A 16561-nucleotide genomic window follows, 5' to 3' on the forward strand; every position below is an offset into this window, starting at 1 on the left:
TCTAAATTTATGATCCTATATATTAGAAAAAATTTGAAAACTATTAACCATGATCAAATGAAATGCATTTTTTGCTGTTTAGTCATTTCTGTTTCTCTAGGACCTCATTGGAGTTTTTCCTTGACAAAAATGCTGGAGTGGTTTGCTTTTTCCTTCTCCAGCTCATTTTATAGATGAGAATATTAAGGCAAACGGGGTTAGGTGACATGTCCAAAAAAGATAGTATACATCTAAGGTCATATTTGAATTCAGGAAGAATCATCTTCTTGACTCCAGGTCCAGATTTCTATCCACTGTGCCATCTAGTTTCCCCTTGAGGATACATTTGATTGGGTATGATCTAATGAATTTTTGTGATGGTGTTTATTCATGGGCAGGAGACAAAAGAATGAGAAACTTTCTGAGATCACTGAGGAATCTTCTCTTCTGAACTGTGGTGAATTCTTTCTTTTAGGGCATTACTGTAAAGAGACATTGATGCAGACTGAGAAATATTTGATATTTCTCTACTCTTTCCACCATGATATTTTACCCTTTTTTAAGGTAAGTGACTTGCCCAAGGTCACACAGCTTGGTGATTATTAAGTGTCTGAGGTCACATTTGAACCTCAGGTCCTCCTGACACCAAGGCTGTTGCTCTATCCACTGTGCCACTTAGCTGCACCAGCATTTTACCTCTTTACCAGTATGTTTAGTCCTTTTGACCTATTTGCTTTTCTGAAGCTGTTAGGATGGAGCACAAAGTTTCATAGTTAACGACAGGGAGTTCTCCATTTACTCAATGCTGCTAAAGTCCTCTGTTACAGAGTCTATTCTTCATGTTGGGCAGGTATAAATAATGTCTCTTCAGAATGGGAACACCATAACAGCACTAATCTTTAACACAGTAAGCTATAAATCATGTTTGACCAGACTGAATAGCTCAGCATAAGTGGGTGGTGAGTAAGGGAACCCTAGTCTTGAATGAGTTCATAGAAACTACTTTCATTTTTATTAATGGCATCATTCCTGCTGCCCTTGTGTATCACCCAAACTAGGTTTCTGTGCTAAATATTGTAAAGTGACCTCAATGAAATAATACATAAATGTCAGTTCAACTAAAATAAGACATTTTAAATGAGAAAAGTCTAAACCATCTCCATGACTATTGTCATGATCTAAAGCTTTGAGTCAAAATAGGAAAGAAATTCAGTACACCTCCAACTAGCTGAACCATACTTTATTGTTAGAAGGGTGTGTGATCTGCCCAAGTTATACATCTAGTAAATAGCAGATCCTTGCCTTGGGCAGGTCTTACCTTCTTGACTTCTCTGGGCCTCATTTGTTAAAGGACGGGGTAGACTAGATGAACTCTCAGTTCCCTTCCAATTCTAAATTGAAGTCCTTATGAACCCTTATCTTCTATTATGTTCTTTTGATAATAAAATACTGTTTCCTTTAGAGTTCCTTGGGGAATTATTAGAGTAACTGAGTTAGGAGGTATCTTCATAGACCATCTAATTTAATGCTTACCTGAGAATTTCCCTTTTCAAAAACTTCCAATTACAAGGAATTAGGGAATCTGACCCTAAATCTATTCCTAAACTTAACAGATGGGGGACTCTCTAATTAGAAATATAATAATAATAATAATAATAATAATAATAATAATAATAATAATAATTTATATATCTATAAAGTTTACAAATGACTTTCCTCACAATAACTCTCAGAAGTAGGTAATATCAAGTTCATAAGCATTTATTGATCACATACTATGTGCCAGCTGCTTTGCTAAGTACTGAGGATACAATGAAAGACAAAACCATTGTCTCTGCTCTCAAGAAGCTTACTGTCTAATGGGGGAGACAAAGTACATACAAGAAAAAAAAAGATATTGTTGATAAATTGTGTCCAACTCCATATGATCCCATATAGGGTTTTCTTGGCAAAGATACTGGAGTGGTTGTTTCCAGTTCATTTTACATATGAGGAATCTGAGGCACACTGATAAAATGACTTCCCCAGAATGACCCAGTTAGAAAGCATCTGAAGTCATATTTGAATTCAGGTCTTGCCAACTCCACTGTACCATCTAGTTACTCTGATATACAGGCTAAACTGGATGATTTGAGGGGGAGACACTAAGATAAAGGAAACCTTGGGAAAATTTTCTTATAGATACTGAAATTTTAGCTGATTCTTGAAGAAAGCCAGAGAAGTCAGGAAGCAGAGAAGAGGAAGAGAATTTTAGGCATGAAGTAAGCCAGAGAAAATGCATAATGCTTGGGACATGGATTGGCATGTGTGAGGAAGAGCAAGGAGGGCAGTGTATGGTTCACAGAGTCTGTGAAGGAGAGTAAGAAGACTGGAGCAGTAGGAAATTACCAGATTATTTAAGACTCTAAAAGCCAAACATATTAAAACCAAATATATTTATCCTAGTGATAGAGAAAGCCACTGGAGTTGATTGAAAGACTTTAAAATCCAATCATATTAAAACCAAAATATATTTGGTTCTGTAGATATTAATAAACCATTGGAGTTGATTGAATTGGACAGTGACTTGATCAGAGAGACTCTTTAGGAAAATCACTTTGACCACAGAGTTGGACAAGTAGAGACTTGAGGCATAAAAATTAAGCACCAGATTGTTGTAATAGCCCAGGCATGAGTTGATGTGGGCCTTAGGGTAGCAGCCCTATTTGAAGAGAGAATAAGGTCTATATGTGAAATTTTATCTTTTTACCAGTATGTTTAGTCCTTTTGACCAATTTGCTTTTTCTGAACTGTTGGATAGGATGGAGCACAAAGTGCTTCATTGTTCACAAGATTTGGTAATAGATTGGATTGGGAGGGGAGTGCATAATGAGAGAGAGTGAGAAGTTGAGGATGATATCTAAGTTGTGACCCTGGTTGATTGGGAGGATGTTGATTTGATGCTTTTGCGAAAATGTGGAAAGTTTGGAAGAGGGGAAGGTTTTGGGGGAAATACACTGAGTTCAGTTTTGGAAATGTTGAATTTAAGGTGTCTTTAGAACATATAGGACAAGCTAGGGGGTTCACTGGATGGGGTACCAGACCTGGAGTCAAGAAGACTCCTCTTCCTGAGTTCAAATACCTCAGATACTTTGTTAACTGTATGACCCTGGGCAAGTCACTTAATCCTGTTTGCTTCATTTTCCTTATCTGTAAAATGATCTGGAGAAGGTATTGGCCTCTTTGGCAAGTATATACTAAATTGGGGTCATGTAAAATCAAACTTGAATGAAAAGCAATAGAATATCTAGTTAGAGCAGCCCATTACACAATTGAAGATGAATTTAGGGCTGTGTAAAGTAATTTTAACAACATTTACTCCATGTTTACAGATGAGAAAATTGAGGCAGAGATGATTTACCCAGCATCTTGTAGCAAGTAAGTGTTGGGGCCAGAGTACAAATCCAGGATTTCTGATCCCAAGTCTGGCACATGATTTATGTTCTTTTGATATTATACATTTTTCTTTTCCCAGTGTCTCATTTCTTATAATCTAAATTGTATGTTCCTTGTCACATGGACATTAAGCTTTTTACATCATAGATTAAAAGTTTCAAACTCTGTGTGTGTGTGTGTGTGCGTGCGCACGCACATGCGTGCGCGTTCGCATAAATTTTTTGACCAGTTTCCCATAACTCACAGAACTGACTACACAATTACTGATTGAATTATAGACCTCATTATTTAGTGGAGGTCAAAGGATTAGTTGTGAATAATGGAACATAGGACATTATTCAGAAATTCCAGTAAAAGTGCTTCTTAGATTTTTTGCTTTTATTTTTGGTTTTCTTCTTCAGCTTCATGATTCAAAGCAGCATAAACTATGTAGTAAAATAAATGGTGTTTCTGGAAGTAATTTGCCCTAATTGTGGAACTTAGAATTTCTGAGTTTGTTTTAGTTAATCCAGCAATTGAGAAAATATCATCCTGGGAAAAAATGAAATCTGTAGAATTACTTGGGCACACAAATGAAGACTGCCTGTTATCATTTAAAGCTATCTTGCTATAGACTAAAATGAGGAAAGGCAGTGAGACCTCACCCCCAAATCAACCTAACTAAATTGGGCTGTCTTGTCACTAAGATTCTCTTAAATATTCACTACTTGAACTCCATTGTGGGAAGAGAATTCAGGCTCTCTAAACAAGTGAAATGAGATATCTTCCAAAGTGATTGCCTCCCCTTTACCATTCTCCCTGAGATTACTAATCTCAGGTTTTCTTTCAGCTCCCAACATCTAGGGTTGAACAGGGAGCTATCTTCTCTAAAGACATGGTCCCAAATGTACCACCTTTTCCCCTGTTTCTATTCTTTGGTGATTTCACTCCTTTCTCTACACCATCAATCCATTTTTAAGCAATTCACATGGGTGAGGGACCACATTAGATGACAAATGTACAAAGCAAAAAATGACACAGTTCCTGCTTTCATGGAGCTAATATTTCACTGGGGTCAACACTGTCTACTTTGGGGATAGAGGACCATACTTGGAGTTGGGAAGATCTGAGTTCAAATTCCATTTCTTAGCTGTGTAAATTAGACAAAACCTTTACCTCTGTTGGCACCAGTGGTCTCATATAAAATGAAGATAATATTATGTAAAGACTCTACAAGTTTAAGAAAGATTTTATTTATTTTGAGTTTTACAATTTTCCCCCCATTCTTGTTTCCTTCTCCCCACCCCCCACAGAAGGCATTCTGTTAGTCTTTACATTGGTTCCATTATACATTGATCTCAGTTGAATGTGATGACAGAGAAATCATATCCTTAAGGAAGAAAAATAAAGTATGAGATAGTAAAATTACATAATAAGGTAATGGTTTTGTTTTTCTAATTTGAAGGTAATAGTCTTTGGTTTTTGTTCAAAGTCCATAATTCTTTCTCTGGAAACAGATGGTATTCTCCATTGCAGACAGCCCAAAATTGTCCCTGGTTGTTGCACTGATGGAATGAGCAAGTCCATCGAGGTTGATCATCACCTCCATGTTGCTGTTAGGGTGTACAATGTTTTTCTGGTTCTGCTCATCTTGCTCAGCATCAGTTCATGCAAATCCTAACAGGCTTCCCTGTATTCCCATCCTTCCTGGTTTCTAATGTTCCATCACATACATATACCACAATTTGTTAAGCCATTCTCCAGTTGAAGGACATTCACTTAATTTCCAATTTTTTGCCACCACAAACATGGCTACTATAAATATTTTTGTACAAGTGATGTTTTTTACCCTTTTTCATAATCTCTTCATGGTATAGACCCAGTAGTGGTATTGCTGGATCAAAGGATATGCACATTTTTGTTGCCCTTTGGGCATAATCCCAAATTGCTCTCCAGAAAGGTTGGATGAGTTCACAGCTCCACCAACAGTGTATTAGTGTCCCAGATTTCCCACATCCTGTCCTTTCTGAAGACTTTGCAAGTTTTAAAGAATCATGTGAATGTAGGTATTTTTAATTATCATTAACTTATTCAGAATTTATTCAAAATTATCAGAACTATATTCAGAATAAATGTAAAATAGAAATGGGAGGAGGGGCAGTAACAGTTATGGAGATAGATTTCAGAAGGCAGAACTTGAGCTGAGTTTGAAGGGAAATGAAGGATTCCAAGAAGCAGAAATAAGAAGGGAGAACATTACTTATCCACATGGGATAAGCCTATTCAAGTGTAGGATAAATTTTTTACACTGAGAGAAAAATTCATGTTATGGCTACCATTATTCCCTTAGTCACCCAGTTACCTTTGACTCTTCTATCTCCTTTGCCTTCCATATTTTAATAAGTTATCAAGTTCTGATGATTTTTCATTTGTAAAAATATGTTTTTCAATTTTTTACTATTCTTCTTAACACCATCCTAATTTGAGTTCTTATGCATGGTTGGCTTATTGTACTTGCTTCCTAAATGGATTACCTGGCTCTACTCTTTCCTCCTCCAGTCTGTCCTACAAAGGTTTTCCTAATACTATTGATGATGGTGATGATGATAATGATGATGATAACAGGTATTTATATAGTACTTTATGGAAATTATCTCATTTTATCCTCACTACAATACAGGGAGGTAAGTGTTATTGTTATCTCCATTTTGGAGATTTTTTTAGAAAAGAGTCAAACAAAGATTAAATGACTTGCCCAGTGTCAGCTAGTAAGTGTCTGTGACTGGATTTGAATTCAGATCTTCCTGACTCCAGATGTGGAGCTCTATCCATTGAGAAGCAATCTTCTCATCATAATAACCAACATTAAGCAAAGCATGTCATTGGATACTGGAGAGATTCAAAATTTAGATAAGAAACTGTCCCTACCCCTAGAATCTCATAGAGGAATAGTTAAGTATATGCTGTAGTCACATTGTAAGAATGCAAAACAAGTGATTCTTCAAAAAAATATCAAGCAAGACAATCCACTTTGATTTGCTGCTGCAGGGTTCCAGTAGAGGAACAAAAGACTAAATTCTGGCTTTTTTTTTCTTTTGATGTAGGTGGTGCCTTCTTCTAAAGAGCTAAAGAGACCCAATCGTGAACATGAAGCATCAGGAGGTAATGAACTACCAGCACTTTGGGCAGCTGTTGAAAGTTGGGATGTGGCTGTGAATTATGATGCCCCCTCTCCACGTGCCTCCAGCCTTGAGAATATGACAACCGTGCAGAATGGCTTTGGGAATAGCCTTTCTTCTGCCCATGTAGCTATGGAACCTACTGAGACTGGAGCAATTATTAATTCTTCCTGTCAAAATGGGGTGTGCAAGAGCAGTAATAACAGTGATTCCGAAGCCCAAGAAGACAAACTCAGCCCTTCCAAATTCATGCGACTTTTCTCTGCCACTAGAAAGAGGAATAGCTGCAACACAGAACGGCCTCGCTCCATGATTCTGATGGGCAATTCCTCAACTTGGAATGCTTTATCTTCCTTTAGGAAAATGGGATCATTTAAAAAACTGAAGGCCTCAGTTCTTCAAGGAATTCAGGGTCGGGAGGACCCAGATGTCTTAAATGAGGACATTTCCGAAAATGACTTGGGAAAACATATACCCAATGGTGCTGTGATAGGAGTCCAAACTAACAGGTATTCGTATGCAGGGCAATTGAATGATTTTCACAAGGCAGTGGATGGGGGGTTATCAGATTGCTCTGATGTAGAAGACAATGATGACACCTTCCAAAGGAATACTCACAGATCAAGGAGCATCCGGAGAGCCTATGGCATTGGTCGCATTAACTTAATGGACACTGATAAGCACAGTGGCTCCCAGCGCTGTGCCCGGCCTCTGTCTCCCATCCTGCAGGAACCCCAAATCTGTGAAATTCTGGTGAAAAACTCTGAAAATAACCATATTATCTACAGGAGAAGCAAGAGTACAGACAACTTGAATTTCTTGAGAAAAAGTTCTTTCAAACGGAAGTCCACCTCAAACCTCACTGACCTCAAAGTGACAAATGAGAAACATGAAATTCAAAGGACGCTAAGTTCTCCCACCAGCTCCGATAAAACCAATGTGTCGGAGAGGAGGTCGAAGCGCTGGAAGAGTCCAATAAGAGCCAAGGATTTTGATCGAGTTTTGAAACTTGTAAGTAATGTCACTGATGTTGCTTGGAAGAGAGAAGCTCCTAAGAGTGGGATGCCATCCCCGAGTGAGCCAAACCAAAGAATACAGCTCAACAGCCAACTCCATGATGATTACTCCCGCCGTGTTTCTACCAATTCAGAACATGATCGAAAGAGGTGTACATCCCCAGTATGCAATGTAGAGTCTTCCTTTACAGTCATTCCTAGCCTTGGTTCCACCATTTCTCAGGGCCCTGAAACAGATAGTGAAACGATGGTGTTGCCTCCCAAAGCCAAACCTTCCCAGACATCAGGATGTGTCCATCAATCTGCTGACAGTTCCTCATCAAGCCCCACTACCCTGAAAGCATTTGTCAAAGACTCTGATAGACCAAAAAATACCAGCCAGTTTACATGTGAGTTGGAGCACCCTAGCACCCCTCCTCGTCCCACTGCCCCCAAACCTCAGAGCCCTGTTTCAGAAAATGCCAAGTATAATATTAATTTCCGTTGTCCAAATACTCATAGCACATTATCTCTGAGCTCAATGGAGAGTGAAGAAAGAACAGAGTTGCCAGCCCTGAAGGGGAGAAGTCCAGTGTCTTTCCAAGAGTCAGTGAAAACAGTGTATTATGATGATGGTAATGAAGACAGTGGCATCAGCAGCCACTCACAACTGAGCCTCAATTTAGTGACTGGGCCAGAGGAGAGGAAGGAAGAGGTAAGAAAGAAGCAGAATTGGTTTTGGAAAGTGCCACCTGGTATTTCACTATTATAAGTGGTGTTTCACACAGAGCAGCTTCCATTTTACATGAAAAGATTCTCTGAAGTCAGTAACTTTGTACTGATTCTACATCTCCAGGGAAGTTTATTGTAGTAACAGATATTAGTGGAAATTGCATTTACTAACTTATTTTTAAATAGCAAACTGTTTAATAGCATATTAGAAAAGTAATCATTTATCTCTTGTAAACTTACTCACTGAGGAATGAAATAACTTATAGGAGCCTTAATCACACTCTTGAAAATATCTCCATTTCATTCCATATTACCATATACTTATAAAAAATGAAAGATATCAAATTTTTATTATTCTATTTATTATTCTATTTCTCAATATAGTTTTCCCTCTCATTCAGAGAACCATCCCTTATGATAATATAGAATAAAAGAAGGGAAGGAAAAAAAGTCAGTTCAGCAATAGTAATCAATACATTAATGAAGTCTGCCTATGTAGGTTGTATTCCACCTCCCTAGCCCCCCACTGCTGCAAAGTAAGCAGAGATTTGCATTCTGGTCTCTCTCTTTTTCAGAACCAAGCTTGATGATTATAATTATGAAGCATTCCAATTTTTGTTGTTATCCTTTCCATTTATGTTGTTATAATCATTGTTTTTTCCCCCAGTTCTGCCTTCAATTATGGCAAAACATTTAAATAAATCCCATGCCCCTCTGTATTCATATTCATCATTTATCATGGCACAGGAATATTCTGTTACTTCTTGTACCTCAATACATTTAAACATTTTCCAATAATTTATCATCTATTTTATTTCTACTACTATGGAACATTTTGATAAATATTTTGCAGTATATTGGACTTTTCTTTCTATCTTTGACCTTTTTGTGAAATGTGCTCCACTATGTTATCCTTTCAATCAAAGGAAATAGATACTTTAGTCACTTTCTTAAGATATTTCTATATTGCTTTCCAGAATGTTTGGACCAATTTATAGATTCACCAATTCCAGAATGTTTGAACCAATTCATATTTACCAATAAGTCATCAAACATTTATTAAGTACCCATGTGTCAGATGTTATTTTGTGTAATTGCTGGATTGGTGTGCCTTTCTTTTCACATCCCTTCCAAAAGAGACCATTTCCATGCCAATTTTTTTTTTGATGTGAGGTGAAACCTTAGAATTATGTTTTAATTTACATTTCTCTTGTTTCAGTGATTTATGGCAGTCTTTAAGGTGGTGATTAGTAGTTTACAGTACTTCTGAGAACTGTTCATAATTGTTGATACTAGGAAATGGATCTTGATATATTTGTGTTACTTCCCTATATATGTTTTCTATCAGATCCTTATTGGAGATAATTGATGCAGAGATTTTTCCCTAGTGGACCATGTCATGTATTCACTCATTTTATTTCCTCATCTTTTTCATACTTGCATCTCTTTAAGATTTATCTGAGTCTAGGATTTTGAGCTGGAAAGTGTTTTCATTCTTTTCCCCCCCAGGAAATTAATAGCATACATTACATGCAATTAAAAACCTGTCAATTACTGACCGAGGTTTCAGGTGAAATTTTTATAGCGATTTTGCTTATTTTGTGGTTAATGTAGAAATCACATGTATTATTTCAAATAATATCTGTCAGTTCTGCAAAGGGGATGTTCTTTCCAAATTCACTTTAGTCTTAACAATTCAGCACATTCTGTCAGCATCGCTATCACTCTGCCAAACTGCATAATTTTCACTTTGAAATATGCTCAGTAATACTTCCTTATGTAGCCAAGAAACATGAAAGTGCCTCCATGCATGTATATTGTATATTGTTTTTCATCTGTCGCTCTAGGATACTAGACAGGCATAAATTGGTTCCTATCATGGAAAAGACTGCCTAGAAAAATGTTTTCCTTTCCACTGAACCCTAGAGATGCTCTAGTTGTGTCTCATTTTCTAAGGACTGTATGTATAAATAGGGAGACCATTCTAATCAAGGCCAGCTCCAGATGGTTCAAAGTCATCCCCAGGGAGTCTCTAGGAAGGGCCAGAGAGGTTGTGGGGCCAAGTTGAGAGAACTTAGTTCAGACTTCAGTTCCCAGGGACAAATTAAGATTAATTTGTGCTTGCCACAAAAATGACTTGACTTGTTAAAGTCATTCTCAGAATGGCTCAAGACTTGCCTGTGCCTCCCATAGTTTCTTTTGAGGAATGGCCCAAGATTCACCCTGCTTATACCAAAAAGTCTCCTCAGAATGAGAATGAGGTTTGAACTTATTGTCTCAAAGCAACCAGTTAAAATTCTGATAATACTAGAGTTCAAGGTTTATAGATCAATCCTGTTTCCTCCCTAATTCCTCCAATGTGAGATCTTCAAGTTAGCCTATGAGAATAATGATCATGTTTTCAGAATCAGAAATCAGGACCATAGTCTGATAAAAGATGGTCTTTTTACACAATTTCGTTTAAAGTACATTTCATTTTCTTGAAATTGGGAATATTCTGAAAAATTAGAGACCTATTATCCCAGACATAGATTCCTAGAGAAATAACCAATTATTCTCTTGTTGCATCTCATCCCATTTGTATATTTCTTCATGAAAGGCTATGAAGGTTAATGGAAAGGAGACTTGAATGAGGAGATCTGAATGGTAAAAATTCAGAGTCCAGTTCTGCTGCTCATTTTCTGTTGATCAGCTCCCTTAAATCTTTTGGGGCTCATTTTCTTTGTAAAATGAGACTAAATTGTTCCTGTCCAGCTCTAAAATCCTACAATTCTACATAAGGTTGATAAGACAAAGCTCTGTTGTCATATATGAGAGCTCAGGCAAGTCACTTCTTTTGGGCCTCTGTTTCCTTCTCTGTAAACATGAGGGTGGGACTAACAGATCTCTGAGGTCACTTTGAAGTTTAGTTATTTATTTTAAGGTTTTTGCAAGGCAATGGGATTTGCTTGTCCAAGGCCACACAGCTAGGTCATTATTAAGTGTCTGAGGTCGGATTTGAACTCAGGTACTCCTGACTCCAGGGCCGGTGCTTTATCCACTGTGCCACCTAGCTGCCCCCACTTTGAAGTTTAAAGCAATTATCTTTTAGTGTGATGGATGTCAGTAGATAGATTCATGTTAGACTTCTGCCACCTAGTGGTAAATCATGTTATTAGACTAATGATATGCATTATTTTTCAGTTGTCTTCATTATATTCCAAACGTAGAAACCATGATTTTAAGTTTTAATCCCGGTTTTCTTATTATTATTACTGATGGAAAAGTTACATAATTTTATTTTCTGCTTAAACGAAAGAATAGTATAATCTATAAAGCACTAAATTTGGAACCATCCTGTGTACAGATCCCAACCATAGAAATTTAAGATAAGCATGTGACTTTGGGGAAGTCTCATCACCTCTGGGCCTCAGTTTTCTTATCTATAAACTGAAAGTGTTGCCATAAATCATCTATTAGGTCCCTTCTAACTTTAAGTCTAAATCAGTGATGCTTTGCTTAATTATTGAAAGAGGAAACCTAGCCTCATAGATGTTTTAGTAGTTTAGTAATTATATTTTAATAGTTAATAATTTTTAAAGACTTTGGTAATTCCAAAGTATTCTAGAAATGCTGGGAATGATTCATATATCACTTTAGTTTTTGACACATGACAACTGTTTAGTCTTTTAGCTAAAAAGTTCAGATTTTGTGTTCTTTATTCATCCAGATGTTCACTCTAAAGAAAGACAGTGTGGAGTGTAATAATATTAGAGCTGAGTTCCATTCCTGGATCAAGCACTAAAAAAGTGTACAATCTTGGTCAAGACAAACCTGACCTCAGTTTCCTCACTTGTAACATTAGAGGAAAGAGTTGTTTCTTTGTATTTATATCCCCACTGTCTGGTACATTGTAGGCACTTAATAATGCTTACAGATTGACATGATACCCTTTAAGATTACTTTAGCTTCTAACATCATTTGATCTATTGGCCATGCTCAGAGATCAATGATTCTCAACCCTTCCCATTATGTATCTTCAGTCATCTCAGGGAGTACTGCAAAATTATCAAAACAATTTAGATTTTTTTTAACATAAAAACAGCTGAATCCTGCTTTGAGACAACTTATTGTATCCATTCAGCATATTTTTTGAATACCTATTCAATGCATTCATTATTGCCAGGGTGATAGGGAGGAAATAAAGCCAATAAGCTGATGACCCTGCCCTTAAAGAACTTACAGTCCAATTTGGGGTTAAAATAGCTACATAGGTATATATTCAAGATAGAATGTGGTAAATACTTGAAAAGAGACATGAATATAGAGTTCTATTTTTTAGAGATCACTTTTGATCAAGGGGCAAGAAAAGCAAAAATTTCTTGCAGAAAATAATATTTTATCTGGGTCTTGAAAATTAAGCAATTTTGAGAGCTATGGGGGAAGGTGTCCAAGTCACTGGGATTGTGAGGAGTGAAGGTAAGAAGATAGAAAAACATGGAATAAAAATTTATAGTCCAGTTTGACTGGATTTGAGGACACTAGTGAGAAATAAGACTGGAAAAGTAAATAGCGATCAGATGTAGAAAACTTTAAATGCCAAGCTAGACTTCATTTAGTAGACAGTGAGTAGTCAGTAAAGGTTTGAACAAGAGAATGATTCATCATTTAGTCATGCTTTAGGAAGATCAGTCAGACAGCATTGTGCAGAATAATTTCTAGAGAGGGGAGATTAGAAGCCAGAATACCATAGTGCAGGCAGCGATCATTCAATTCAAGAAACATATAAGTATATGCTCTATGTATTGGTTGGTGGGAGGTTCTGGTAGAGTCAGATAAGTTTAGATAAGATATGACTGCTGTCTCCTGGAACTTAAATGGGAATTAGAGAAATAATAATTATAATACAAAATATTACACAGAGGAATACCTAAGTGCTTGAGATGGGTGAAAACAAAATGTTTTGTGACATCCTAGATGGAAATTCCATTAGTTCAAGTTGGGAAAGCCCAAAGCTCTTTAGTATAGAATGTTATTTAGTGTAGAAGAACTGTAATTTATCAGTGTGGCTATACTCCTCCACCAGCATGGATCTCAGCCTCTTCATGCATGTTGTAATTTAATAAAAACATTACCAACTGATGACCAATCCCTTTGTCTCTTCAAACTTAGTATGGTGATTCTCACATCCTTAGATCCTAGACTTTTCTTTCCACACTAATAATTCCTTACCTTTGAGAATAAATTTAGGGTGATTTAAGGGTACTTTAGATGGAAGGAAAGTTACCACTTCACAGCAATAGGGTAAATGGAGGAAATGTGGTGTTATTACCTATTGTTTTCCTAATCTGATCAGTACACAGTTTTGACTTCTAAGTAAATGAGACAATAACTTCTCTGTAATCTGCCCTGCTAAGATCAAAGGTCACCTGGGGTAGTGTCTTTAGTTTTGGATCCAGTATTTAGAAAAGACATTGAAAATGCAGTGTCCTGAGGATGACCATTGAAAACCCTAAGTTTATGCTATAGTCAGCCAAGCAACATTCATGGAGTCCCCTATAGACTAGGCACTGGGCTGTATCATATCTATGTGGCTTTGGGGAAGTCATGTTCCCTTACTGGGCCTCAATTTTCTTATCTGTAAAATGAGAGGATTGGAATAGATGATTTGTACTTCCAACTCTTAAGACAGTGATCCTAAGTTTATGGTCCTTTGCTTAGAAACGTTATGATTACTAAAGGAAGGCTTAGGTAATACGTGATAACTGTTGTCAAGACCTTCACAACTGTCATATGGAAGAAAGATTTTACTTAGTCTTTTTGACCTCCCAGAAGACATTTAGGTGCAGTGAGTGGAAGTTGCAAAAAGGACAAATTTAGGCTTGTTATAAGGAACAAGGAGTTGGGATGAACCAACCCAGAAGAATGAGAGTTTTCCTCATTATGGAGTTCTTCAGCCAAAGGCACAATGAGCACCTTGACTGATATGGTGTAGAATAAATTTGAGTGCATCAAAACAAAGAGTTGTTGAAGTCCCTTCCAACTTTGAAACTATAATTCAAACAATCACTAGGCATTTATTAAATGCCTGCCATGAACCAAGTACTAAAGTAGAGTCTAAGAATAAAAAGTACAAATAGTTCCTGCCCAAAAAGTGTTTATAGTATAGTTGGGAAGAGTTAGACTCATATATAGGTATATGCAAAGTAGATACAAGGTGATTTAGAGAAGGAATTAGCAACTTAGCAATCCATAAAAGCCTCATATACAGATGACCTTATTTTTATGACTTGAATTATCCAAGTTAAAAACTTGATTGCTTTGGAAGCTTCAACAGTTTTCCAAGAAAGTTTCATTGCTTTAGTTCAGATTAGCAAAACCAGAAGGAGCCAAATTTTACCCATTCTTAAAGACCTTCTCTCAGAAATATCACTACAGAATTCTTTTAGAAAATAGTCATTTAGGGAAAAAAAAGTACCCTTCTATTTCATGCCCTTACTTTGAAAAACCAATATTTCATTTTTTTAAATGGATTTAATCATTTGTTCCCATGATTTCCTCTCAATGTTTTGCAACATTTCTTGTAGCCCAGCCCAGGAGTAGTAGTATTGCATAAGACAGGTTTCTTTTCAGAGTATGCTTTACATATGACTGAGAATTAATGAACTTTGTACCCAACTTTCTTACAGTCTATATTTTGTTCTTATCATTAGCAGTTACAGTTACAGTTACAGTTGAAAAGAAAAAGGTCTTTGGAAACCTCAGTTCAGCATAGAATAAAGCACATAACCCAAGTTGGAAAACAATCATCATTATATTCAAGAAAAATATTTAATTACCACCAAGTATTTGACCTCTTCTGCTTCAGATTTTTAAATAATGACCACTTTGTATGACAGTGTTCACTGGTGTGTTAGGTCAAGATAGTTTCTTTTCCCAATGGAAAATTTAAAAGTATTTTTATTTTGGAGTTCAATAGTTGTGATCTTTAAAAACATTAAATACCAATAATTATTATGAACCTGACACATTTGTACATTCAGCAAAGTAATGGAAAGGGATGTGAATTTGGAGCCATAGGACCCAGATTCGAGTCTAGATCTATGTGACCTTGGACTTAATTCTAGGCTTCAGGAAAATGAAAAATTGCACTAGAAGGACTTCAAGGTCCTACCAAGCTCCAAATCTATGGTCCTATGAACCTGTTAATGAGATTATGGTTTGGAAGAATATTTTTTGTTCTCATCTCTTTACCAGTTTATTTTCCTGGAGATGCTGTATGTTGAAATGATGTTGAATATAATTTCCCATGCAAGCTATGTTATGATAGGGAGTTACTTTTCTAACCAAGAATGTAAGGTCCAGCTTTTTATAAAAATAACGAACCCATTTAATCAACTCTAAGAGTTCTTTTCCTTAGAGTCTGAAGTTGTACTAAATACATAAGTGAGCCAAAGTAAGAAAGTCACTAATCATAAGCAATTATATTCAGTGATATAATGTCAGTCTGATTTGTGAAATTTATATTGTTTTTATAAAGCCTATTTTATGTTATAGATTGGAAGACTGAGGAAAATCTTTTTTTGCTTGTCATTTAAAAAAAATTAATAGTATTTTATTTTTTCTAATTATATGTAAACATGATTTTCACCATTAATTTTGTATAAGATTTTGAGTTCTAAATTTTTCTCCCTCCCCAGGATGATAAACAATCTGATATAGGTTACATATGTGCAATCATGTAAAATATATTTCTACATTAGTCATGTTGTGAAAGAAGAAATAGAATAAAAGGGAAAAAATCATGAAAAAATAAAGTGAGGAATAGTATTGCTCTGCATTCATACTCCATCAGTTCTTTCTTTGACTGTAGATAGCATTTTTCCATCATGATTTTTTGGAATTGTCTTGGACCATTGTTTTACTGAAAAGAGCTAAGTCAGTTATAGTTGATTTTTGCAAAATGTTACTGTTACTGTACTTGGTGTTCTACTGGTTCTGCTCACTTCACTTAGTATCATTTCATATAAGTCCAATTTTTTCTGGAATTCGCCTGCACAAGATTTCTTATAGCACAAGAGAATCCCAATATACCACAACTTGTTTAACCATTCCTCAATTGATAGGCATCCCCTCAGTTTCCAATTCTTTATCACAGCAAAAGGAGCTCCTATAAATATTTTTGCACATGTAAGTTGAGGAAAATCTTGTCTTTTTATACCTTAGCCTCCTCTCCTTCATTCACTCTGCAATCCCATTAACATCAACCTCTTCTTGTTCCTT

At 36.3% G+C, this 16561-nt stretch overlaps 1 protein-coding gene across 4 annotated transcripts in view; it reads left to right on the forward strand.

Annotated features, from left to right (window-relative positions):
- The window catches only part of SPATA13 (spermatogenesis associated 13), a 317041-nt gene that overhangs the window by 223798 nt on the left and 76682 nt on the right, over positions 1 to 16561 (forward strand). For all 4 annotated transcript variants that reach the window (XM_074216203.1, XM_074216202.1, XM_074216200.1 and 1 more), the window contains exon 2: positions 6498 to 8282. In XM_074216203.1, coding sequence (XP_074072304.1) covers positions 6651 to 8282 — 1632 coding nt within the window. In that variant the 5' untranslated portion in view covers positions 6498 to 6650. The remainder of the gene's footprint in view (positions 1 to 6497; positions 8283 to 16561) is intronic.

This window comes from Macrotis lagotis, chromosome 1 (assembly GCF_037893015.1).
Source record: "Macrotis lagotis isolate mMagLag1 chromosome 1, bilby.v1.9.chrom.fasta, whole genome shotgun sequence".
Lineage (NCBI taxonomy): Eukaryota > Metazoa > Chordata > Mammalia > Peramelemorphia > Peramelidae > Macrotis > Macrotis lagotis.